General features: G+C 45.0%; 1 protein-coding gene across 1 annotated transcript; it reads right to left on the bottom strand.

The window, feature by feature from the left end:
• Positions 1-10,333: 10,333 nt before the first annotated feature.
• LOC134979934 (uncharacterized) lies at positions 10,334-10,687 on the bottom strand. The gene has a single exon (XM_063946543.1). The coding sequence runs from the start codon at positions 10,685-10,687 to the stop codon at positions 10,334-10,336; it is 354 nt and encodes a 117-aa protein (XP_063802613.1).
• Between the last annotated feature and the right edge of the window lie 317 nt (positions 10,688-11,004).

Below are 11,004 nucleotides of genomic sequence, written 5' to 3'. Positions count from 1 at the left end.
GGACGAGTCCTCAATTCCGCCCTATCCATATGGAAAATCAGACATGACAAAGCCGCCAATTCTGACACACGCCTGGCCGAAGCCAAGGCCAATAACATGACCACTTTCCACGTGAGATATTTTAGATCCACGGTTTTAAGTGGCTCAAACCAATGTGATTTTAAGAAACTCAACACCACGTTGAGATCCCAAGGTGCCACTGGAGGCACAAACGGGGGCTGAATATGCAGCACTCCTTTCACAAACGTCTGAACTTCAGGTAGTGAAGCTAGTTCTTTCTGGAAGAAAATCGACAGAGCCGAGATCTGTACCTTAATGGAGCCTAATTTCAGGCCCATAGTCACTCCTGCTTGTAGGAAATGCAGAAATCGACCTAGTTGAAATTCCTCTGTTGAGGCCTTTTTTGGCCTCACACCAAGCAACATACTTCCGCCATATGCGGTGATAATGCTTTGCAGTTACATCTTTCCTGGCTTTAATCAGCGTAGGAATTACTTCCTCCGGAATGCCCTTTTCCTTCAGGATCCGGTGTTCAACCGCCATGCCGTCAAACGCAGCCGCGGTAAGTCTTGGAACAGACAGGGCCCCTGCTGCAGCAGGTCCTGTCTGAGCGGCAGAGGCCATGGGTCCTCTGAGATCATCTCTTGAAGTTCCGGGTACCACGCTCGTCCTGGCCAATCCGGAACCACGAGTATTGTACTCCTCGTTTTCTTATTATTCTCAGTACCCTTGGTATGAGAGGCAGAGAAGGGAACACATAAACTGACTGGTACACCCACGGTGTCACTAGAGCGTCCACAGCTATCGCCTGAGGGTCCCTTGACCTGGCGCAATATCTCTCTAGTTTTTTGTTTAGGCGGGACGCCATCATGTCCACCTGTGGCCGTTCCCATCGATTTACAATCAGCGTGAAGACTTCTGGATGAAGTCCCCACTCTCCCGGGTGGAGGTCGTGCCTGCTGAGAAAGTCTGCTTCCCAGTTGTCCACTCCCGGAATGAACACTGCTGACAGTGCTAGTACGTGATTTTCCGCCCCTCGGAGAATCCTTGTGGCTTCTGCCATTGCTATCCTGCTTCTTGTGCCGCCCTGTCGATTTACATGGGCGACTGCCGTGATGTTGTCTGACTGGATCAGTACCGGCTGGTGTAGAAGCAGGGATTTTGCCTGACTTAGGGCATTGTAAATGGCCCTTAGTTCCAGAATATTTATGTGTAGGGAAGTCTCCTGACTCGACCACAGCCCTTGGAAGTTTCTTCCCTGTGTGACTGCCCCCCAGCCTCGAAGGCTGGCATCCGTGGTCACCAGGACCCAGTCCTGTATGCCGAATCTGCGGCCCTCTAGAAGATGAGCACTCTGCAGCCACCACAGCAGAGACACCCTGGTTCTTGGAGACAGGGTTATTAGGCGATGCATCTGAAGATGCGATCCGGACCATTGGTCCAACAGGTCCCACTGAAAGATTCTGGCATGGAACCTGCCGAAAGGAATTGCTTCGTAAGAAGCCACCATCTTTCCCAGGACCCGCGTGCAGTGATGCACCGATACCTGTTTTGGTTTCAGGAGGTCTCTGACTAGAGATGACAGCTCCTTGGCTTTCTACTCCGGGAGAAACACTTTTTTCTGGACTGTATCCAGAATCATACCCAGGAACAGTAGACGTGTCGTCGGAATCAGCTGTGATTTTGGAATATTCAGAATCCAACCGTGCTGGTGTAGCACCTCCTGAGATAGTGCTACTCCCACCAACAACTGCTCCTTGGACCTCGCCTTTATTAGGAGATCGTCCAAGTACGGGATAATTAAAACTCCCTTTCTTCGAAGGAGTATCATCATTTCCGCCATTACCTTGGTAAACACCCTCGGTGCCGTGGAGAGTCCAAACGGCAGCGTCTGGAATTGGTAATGGCAATCCTGTACCACAAATCTGAGGTACTCCTGGTGAGGATAGTAAATGGGGACATGCAGGTACGCATCCTTGATGTCCAGGGATACCATGTAATCCCCCTCGTCCAGGCTTGCAATAACCGCCCTGAGCGATTCCATCTTGAACTTGGATTTTTTTATGTATGTGTTCAAGGATTTCAAATTTAAAATGGGTCTCACCGAACCGTCCGGTTTCGGTACCACAAACAGTGTGGAATAGTAACCCCGTCCTTGTTGAAGTAGGGGCACCTTGATTATCACCTGCTGGGAATACAGCTTGTGAATTGCCGCTAGCACAGCCTCCCTGTCTGAAGGAGTAATCGGCAAGGCAGATTTTAGGAACCGGTGGGGTGGAGACGCCTCGAATTCCAGTTTGTACCCTTGAGATACTATTTGCAGGATCAAGGGATCCACATGTGAGCGAGCCCCCTGATCGCTGAAATTTTTGAGGCGGCCCCCTACCGTACCTGGCTCCGCCTGTGGAGCCCCACCGTCATGCGGCGGACTTGGAAGAAGCGGGGGAGGACTTTTGCTCCTGGGAACCTGCTGTTTGTTGCAGCCTTTTTCCCCTACCTCTGCCTCTGGACAGAAAAGACCCGCCTTTTCCACGCCGGTTTTTCTGAGTCCGAAAGGACTGTACCTGATAAAACGGCGCCTTTTTAGGCTGTGAGGGAACATGGGGTAAAAATGCTGACTTCCCAGCAGTTGCTGTGGAAACTAGGTCCGAGAGACCATCCCCAAATAACTCCTCACCCTTATAAGGCAAAACTTCCATGTGCCTTTTTGAATCTGCATCCCCTGTCCACTGGCGAGTCCATAAGCCTCTCCTAGCAGAAATGGACAATGCACTTATTTTAGATGCCAGCCGGCAGATCTCCCTCTGTGCATCTCTCATGTATAAGACTGAGTCTTTTATATGCTCTATGGTTAGCAGAATAGTGTCCCTGTCTAGGGTGTCAATATTTTCTGACAGGGAATCTGACCACGCAGCGGCAGCACTGCACATCCATGCTGACGCAATAGCTGGTCTAAATATAATGCCTGAGTGTGTATATACAGACTTCAGGATCGCCTCCTGCTTTCTATCAGCAGGTTCCTTGAGGGCGGCCGTATCCGGAGACGGTAGTGCGACCTTTTTAGACAAACGTGTCAGCGCTTTATTCACCCTAGGGGGTATCTCCCAACGTGACCTATCCTCTGGCTGGAAAGGGAACGCCATTAGTAACTTCTTAGAGATTACCAATCTTTTATCAGGGAAAGCCCACGCTTCTTCACACACTTCATTTAATTCTTCTGATGGGGGAAAAACTACGGGTAGTTTTTTCTCCCCAAACATAATACCCTTTTTAGTAGTACCTGGGTTTATATCTGAAATGTGTAACACCTCTTTCATTGCTTCAATCGTGCAACGAATGGCCTTAGTGGACATTAGACTAGACTCATCGTCGTCGACACTGGTGTCAGTATCCGTGTCGACATCCGCGTCTGCCATCTGAGGTAGCGGGCGTTTTAGAGCCCCCGATGGCCTTTGAGAAGCCTGGACAGGCACGAGCTGAGAAGCTGGCTGTCCCGCATTTTCGTCAAATTTTTTGTGTAAGGAGTCGACACGTGCACGCAATTCCTTCCATAAGTCCATCCACTCAGGTGTCTGCCCCGCAGGGGGTGACATCCCTTCTATAGGCATCTGCTCCGCCTCCACATCATTATCCTCATCAAACATGTCGACACAGCCGTACCGACACACCGCACACACACAGGGAATGCTCTAACAGAGGACAGGACCCACAAAAGCCCTTTGGGGAGACAGAGTGAGAGTATGCCAGCACACACCAGAGCGCTATATAATGCAGGGACTAACTGAATTATGTCCCCTATAGCTGCTGTTATATATACTGCGCCTAAATTTAGTGCCCCCCCTCTCTTTTTTACCCTTTTCTGTAGTGTAGACTACAGGGGAGAGCCAGGGAGCTTCCTTCCAGCGGAGCTGTGAGGGAGAAATGGCGCCAGTGTGCTGAAGGAGATAGCTCCGCCCCTTTTTCGCGGACTATTCTCCCGCTTTTTTATGGATTCTGGCAGGGGTAATTATCACATATATAGCCTCTGGGGCTATATATTGTGGTATTTTTGCCAGCCAAGGTGTTTTTATTGCTGCTCAGGGCGCCCCCCCCCTAGCGCCCTGCACCCTCAGTGACTGGAGTGTGAAGTGTGTATGAGGAGCAATGGCGCACAGCTGCAGTGCTGTGCGCTACCTTGGTGAAGACTGATGTCTTCTGCCGCCGATTTTCCGGACCTCTTCTTGCTTCTGGCTCTGTAAGGGGGACGGCGGCGCGGCTCCGGGACCGAACACCAAGGCCAGTTCCATGCGGTCGATCCCTCTGGAGCTAATGGTGTCCAGTAGCCTAAGAAGCCCAAGCTAGCTGCAAGCAGGTAGGTTCGCTTCTTCTCCCCTTAGTCCCTCGCTGCAGTGAGCCTGTTGCCAGCAGGTCTCACTGTAAAATAAAAAACCTAATTATATACTTTCTTTTTAGAAGCTCAGGAGAGCCTCTAGTGTGCATCCAACCTCGGCCGGGCACAAAGTCTAATGAGGCTTGGAGGAGGGTCATAGTGGGAGGAGCCAGTGCACACCAGGTGACCTAAAAGCTTTCTTTAGTTGTGCCCAGTCTCCTGCGGAGCCGCTATTCCCCATGGTCCTTACGGAGTTCCCAGCATCAACTAGGACGTCAGAGAATAGGAGGGAGAAAAAAGAAACCTCCGAATAAAATAAAAGGTACAAATAAGTGTTTAGATAAAAGAGAAACAGTAAAGATTTTCAATTTAAATAAGAGGGAGTTATCAATTGATGAATGGAAGGTACTCACTAGAGGTTTAAAATTTCCCCCCACTAGCCAATTGGACCCATTTAATTTTTATATTGATTTGCAAAAATGTATTCACAAATTGAAGCTAAAAAAGTTTTTTGCAAACAAAGAGGGAAAGGAATTAAGTAACACCGAAGCCCCATTGGGCTCCCAATTCAAACCTAAATCAATATTTTACCCTATGTATATTAAGGGCAGTTTTATTGATTGTTTCAATAAATTTGTAATAGATGATGTCGAAAGTATCTTATCTAAAAAAAGGAAAAAATGCAACCTTACAAGTCAAGAATGGGTAGCCTTAAAAGCATTAAGAGAGGACACCGATTTAATAAACAAACCTGCCGATAAAGGTGAAGGACTTGTCCTTATGGACAAGTCCGATTATATAGCGGAAATTGATCGTCAACTGGCGGATGTTATCACGTATTCCAAGGTGAAATCTGATCCCACCACTAAAATTAGGGATGCTTTAATCCAACTAACCACTGAGGCCTTAATAAAGAAGGTTATAACTAAAGATGAATTCGACTTTATTAATATCAAAAAACCTTCCATTCCCACCATTTATTGCTTACCAAAAGTCCATAAGGACCCTATCCATCCACCCGGAAGACCTATAGTCTCGGGTACTAACAGTATAACTTCTTACCTATTTAATGATTATAGACCATTTTCTTCAACCCTTAGTTAAGGGAACAAAATCTAATTAAAAAGATACAGGACACCTTTTAACTCTGTTTGAAGATTTTAATTGGAAGGATAATTATGTACTTGTTAGCTCAGATGTCTCTACATTATATACAATTATTGATGAGACAAAGGGATTAGAAGCTATAGTTTATTTTCTTGAAAAGTCTAATTATATGGAGGATTTGAAAGATTTCATCTGTGATGGGATTAGATTTATATTTAGGAATAACTATTTTATTTTTAATGGCAGTTATTATCTTCAACGAGTAGGGACCGCCATGGGTACCAGGTTCGCCCCCAGCTAAGCCAATCTCTTTATGGCATACTGGGAAGATCTTGTAGTATGGCCGGGAGTAGTATGGCCGCGAGACTCGCTGGGGGCGGGCCTGGTACTATGGCGTCGCTATATCGATGATATTATATTTATATGGGAAGATGACAGAGAAGATTTGAATTCCTTCCTAGATTTACTTGGCAATAATACATTTAACATCAAATTGACATCAACAATAAGTCAGGAAGAGATTGCATATCTCGAGTTAAATATTTATATAGAGAATGGTTTCCTAAAAACGAAAGTACATCAAAAATCAACTGATTCGAACAGTTTCATTGAACGTGTGAGTCAACATCATGAGCATTGGCTAGATGGGATTCCATATAGCCAATTCCTACGGGTTAAGCGCAATTGCACTGACCCTGAGGTTTTCTCAAGACAATCAATGGAACTAACCAAACGTTTTTTAGAAAAAGGGTACTTTATGGACTTGTTAACAACAGCTCAGGATAGAGCAAATAGTAGAAATAGAAGTGACCTAATATGGGGGAAAAGTAATGTAGAGACTAAAGAAGATAATCTTAAAAGGACATTTATCTCAAATTACAATTCCCAACATAGGGAAATAGAAAGTACTATAAAAAAAACATTGGAAGGTCCTTCTTAAGGACCCGGTTTTGGGAAATCTTCTACCACCGAAACCCAAGTTCACCTATAGGAAATCGAGATCATTAAAGGACCATTTAGTCCACAGTTCTATCGAAACAACAAAGAGAACTAGTATAAGGAGTAAAGGTTTCTATAGGTGTGGCTTGTGCACAATGTGCAAATGCACTGAGGGGCCGAGTAAAATTAAGGATTTTACTGTTAATGGCAAAACATACCCAATCCGAGATTTTATAACATGCAATTCAAGAAATGTAGTGTATGCACTTGAATGTTATTGTGGTCTCCTTTATATAGGGAAGACGAGCCGTAATCTGAAAACTCATCTGTATGAACATGTTTACAGTGTTAAAAAGGGTCTGGAGACCCATACCGTCCCTAAACATTTTAAACAAATACATTCATCTAATCCTAATCATTTTAGAACTTTTTGGGGGATCCAAACTGTTAATCCTACACCCAGAAATAAAGAGATTGATGTATTTCTCTCAAAAAAAGAAATGGAATGGATCTATAAACTAAAATCTCTAGTTCCCCTAGGGCTCAATAGTGATTTTGAGCTCAAGTGGTTTTTGTAAGTTGTTTCTATTTATTGCCTGTTTTTCAAACCTATAACCAGGGGTTAAAGTGGGGGGGAACGAGTTGGAACTGAGTTCCACCACATGTAATGGTAGGGGGAACTAGTTCCACCATCAACATTGCCCTGCACAGTAATTCCAACAGAAAAGCCCACCCCATCATCTGCGTCAATCGATGGTACAGGCGGCACTAGTGTTACTGATGAGCTGCAGCCACCTACTCCTTCCTCAGGTCCTGGTGCCTCCATGGTCCTCCTCCATGAGTTCCACCACCTCACCAGGACCACTTTAAGCCCTGCCTATAACCCATTATCTATCTCTTCTTTTAAGTGTGGTGTCGGGATCTAGCTTTACCACTAGAATAGGAATGTAATCTGTTTAAGACAAAAGTTGGTTTTACTATGTATTTTTTCTCTTTATTTTATGTTGTAATGACTATCTATGGAGAATATGCGGTGGAACGCAATCTCCACGATTTGGAACGCATTTGGACATCCGGAATCGTCATTTCCGGTGATGTAAGTTCCGGTAAATGGAACGCAAATACCGGGATGTGATCTGTTAAAGATGGATGGGTCATTTCCTGGCGACGTGCCGTGTGACCTAACAGGTGTTCCCAATAGAGCCATTCATTTATGGATAAAAGGAGGACTTTTGAGCCTAATCCCCTACGCTTCTGAGGAAGGACAGAGATCCAAAAGCGCTTAAGCGGGGAGGACTGTGCGGACTGAGGACCAAGGAATTGGGACTGCAGCTTGGAATTGTGGGGGACGCCTGAGTGACCGGGACTTTGGGTGATTATACCCCACGCTTTTCACCTTGCAGTTGCCTATTCCCTGAGAATTTCCTCAAATACGATACATGTCTGGTTTATTCTATGTTTGTAAGTGCATTTTTATTAAAAATTCTTGTCTTTTAATATAAGACGGTGTTGCACTATTACAAATTTCTTTTCTAAGAGGCTCATTAAGAAGAAGATCCTATGAAGTAAGGTCATCATTAAGGATTCCTGATCGCTGTTGGGGTCCTGATTTACTTGTTATTTTCAATTCTATGTGAGTGGGACCAATAAAAACAAGAAAAATATTTGGACATTCAACAGTTTTGCACTATGTTTGTTTATTTCTTTCAATTTTAGTGATTGGATTTCCATCTATCTCTTCATTTGATTTGTATGAAATTTACCTGAAATGTGTAAGCAAAAACTCAAATTTATGTATATTAATTGAATCTCTAAGGTGATTAGTAGCGCCACGTGGAAATATTGATTGTTTTCTAGGAAGCCCAGAGCCGGACTCAGATCCCGGATCAGATCTGAATGTTTCAGTGGGTTTGGTTCTCCGTGAACTGAACCCGCTCATTTCTAGTTTTTACTAAAACATAACCTTCATAAAAACTTTAAAATATTGTGCCTCAGACTATCATTTTATCCACCCTCCTGAGAACACTCACAATAATAAATATACATACAGTATGAACTGTATTATTACAATATAGCTTAGATATATATCTTTTTTACTGGCAAATACACATGAATTTTAAATGGAGATATACACATGCATTATAATACATCTAGCCTCAATACACCATGCAGAACGAGATGCCTGACTTGAGTGAGCTGCAAGGTCCCATGCAACTCTGCTAAAATTGGGCATCTTTTTTTCTGAAAGTGCATCTTAGTTGACAAGGATGCATGAGGAGACTGTGTTGATTAATTTGATGTATGACACTTGTATATTGTATGTGACTAAGTCTGTATATGGAGCAGAACAGAACAGTACTGAAAAAAGCTGCTGCTGCTACATCATAGCACTTCATACACAGATACAGAGACGCAGTCGCACATGGACATGTGTGATACAGTATATCAAATTAATCAGCACAGTCTCCTCATTCATCCTAGTTGCATTGCATTGCCACTGAGATGCATTTTTTTCAGCAATAAAGAACCCAAAGAGATGCCCAGTGCTAGAAGATTCCAACGCGACCTGGTGTGCCAAGAGGCAGGGGCGGAACTGCTGGAGACAACAGAGTCTTTTGTCACTGGGCTCCAGCCCTGAAGGGGGCACTTCTACTCCGTTATCCCCGCCAGCTTCCAGCCCAGGTCACGGTTGTGAAGACCAGGAGTATTAGAGCATAAACTCAGAGTGTACTCCAGGACTTCTGGGTCAGGTCACGCAGACAGGAGACAGATAAAGATATAACAACATATTTATTAGGGATTTACTTAGTATAAGCTCTCTAAATCAACTATAAAATAAACACAGTTGAAATTAACCCCAGAACAACAGGTCCCAATAAACAGCAGTTTACCGTCAGACTTCCCAGCACTTTCCCACATGCTCTTGTCCGGATGTAGTATAATTGTGGAGGATCACAGGAGTTTCAAGCAGTGTTCATACAGCAGAGCCAACAAGTCTGCAAATCCAGAAAAAAGTGGGTAATCCAGTAGCCACAATGCTCCCAGGCAAAGTCCTCAGCACACTAGCAGGAGCTGAGACTCTAGGACTAGTAGCTTTTAGAAGCCAAACTCACACACACCCTGGTGATCTCTTGCCTTCCCTTTTAAAACAACATTCCAATTTCCACCACCAAAAGTCCCTCCTGATTGGAAGAGCTCCATGAAGGTCTGTAAAAGAGATGAGTCATGAGGAGATCCTCCCTGCTGTTCGCATGCCCCAGTGTCTGACTCAGTCCTAGGGGAGAACAATGGGATCTTGACACAATTAATCCCTTGGTGATGGGGGAAGATAGCCAGTCACTCCCTGTTTTATCCTTTTATAGTCATACAGTATGTGACCTCAGAGGGCTCCAACTGCTCCCAGCTTCCTGCTATTGGTGTCTAGTGACTGGTCCAGCATAACACATCACACCTGGCCCTGTTTGAGAACAATAGCTACTACAACATAGTCAGAATGGACCTTGGACAGTATATTTAAATCAAGGGAGCAGGGTTGGATCCTTTTCCTGGACCAGCCATGTGACCTTTACCAGGTGCGATGCTGTTTCCTTCTTCTCTCCTAGATAACCCATCAGCGTTGGTATGCTCACGGCCCTTTTTGTGAGAGATGGAGAAGTTAAAACTTTGCAAGGCAAGACTCCATCGTAATAATTGCCCATTGTCCCCAGCTGTCTTTTGTAACCAATGAAGTGGATTGTGTTCAGTCACCACTGTAAATTCTCGTCCATAAACGTACGGTTGTAACTTTTTCAAGGCCCACACAATGGCCAGGCATTCTTTCTCAATGGTGGCATAAGCCACTTCCCGATCCACCAGTTTACGGGACAAATATACCACAGGGTGGTCACGGCCATCCTCTCCCACTTGGCATAACACTGCTCACAAACCACAACCAGAGGCGTCAGTTTGAACAATGAACTTCTTGGAGAAGTCGGGGGCAGCTACTACTGGGGCACTGGAGAGGGCTTCTTTCAGGGCCACAAATGCACTCTCACACTCAGGGGACCATGCAACCTGTCTAGCATATTTCTTTTTGGTCAGGTCAGTCAAAGGTTTGGCCAATGTGCTGTATTGGGGAACGAACCTCCTATAGTAGCCAGCTAGTCCTAAAAATGCTCTTACTTGTTTCTGATTGGAAGGTCTTGGCCAGTTTAGAATGGCTTCCACTTTAGCTGGCTCTGGTCTAATCTTACCCCCTCCCACTCGGTGACCCAGATATTGCACCTCAGCCATTCCTATTTGGCATTTATCAGGACGGATGGTTAACCCATCCTGCTGAATATGCCTGAGGACCTCGGCCACATGTGATAGATGGTCTTCCCAGCAAGAACTAAATATAGCTATGTCATCTAGGTATGCTTGTGCAAAATCCTGACACCCTTCCAGCATTACATCTATAGCTCTTTAAAAAGTGGCCGGGGCATTCTTCATGCCAAAGGGCATCGACAAAAAATGATAAAGCCCAAATGGAGTGGTAAACGCAGATTTTTCTTGGGCCTCAGGACTTAAGGGGACCTGCCAGTATCCTTTACTAAGATCTAGAGTGGTTA

This window comes from Pseudophryne corroboree, chromosome 12 (assembly GCF_028390025.1).
Source record: "Pseudophryne corroboree isolate aPseCor3 chromosome 12, aPseCor3.hap2, whole genome shotgun sequence".
NCBI lineage: Eukaryota > Metazoa > Chordata > Amphibia > Anura > Myobatrachidae > Pseudophryne > Pseudophryne corroboree.
This window is presented reverse-complemented; position numbering and strand designations above follow the sequence as displayed.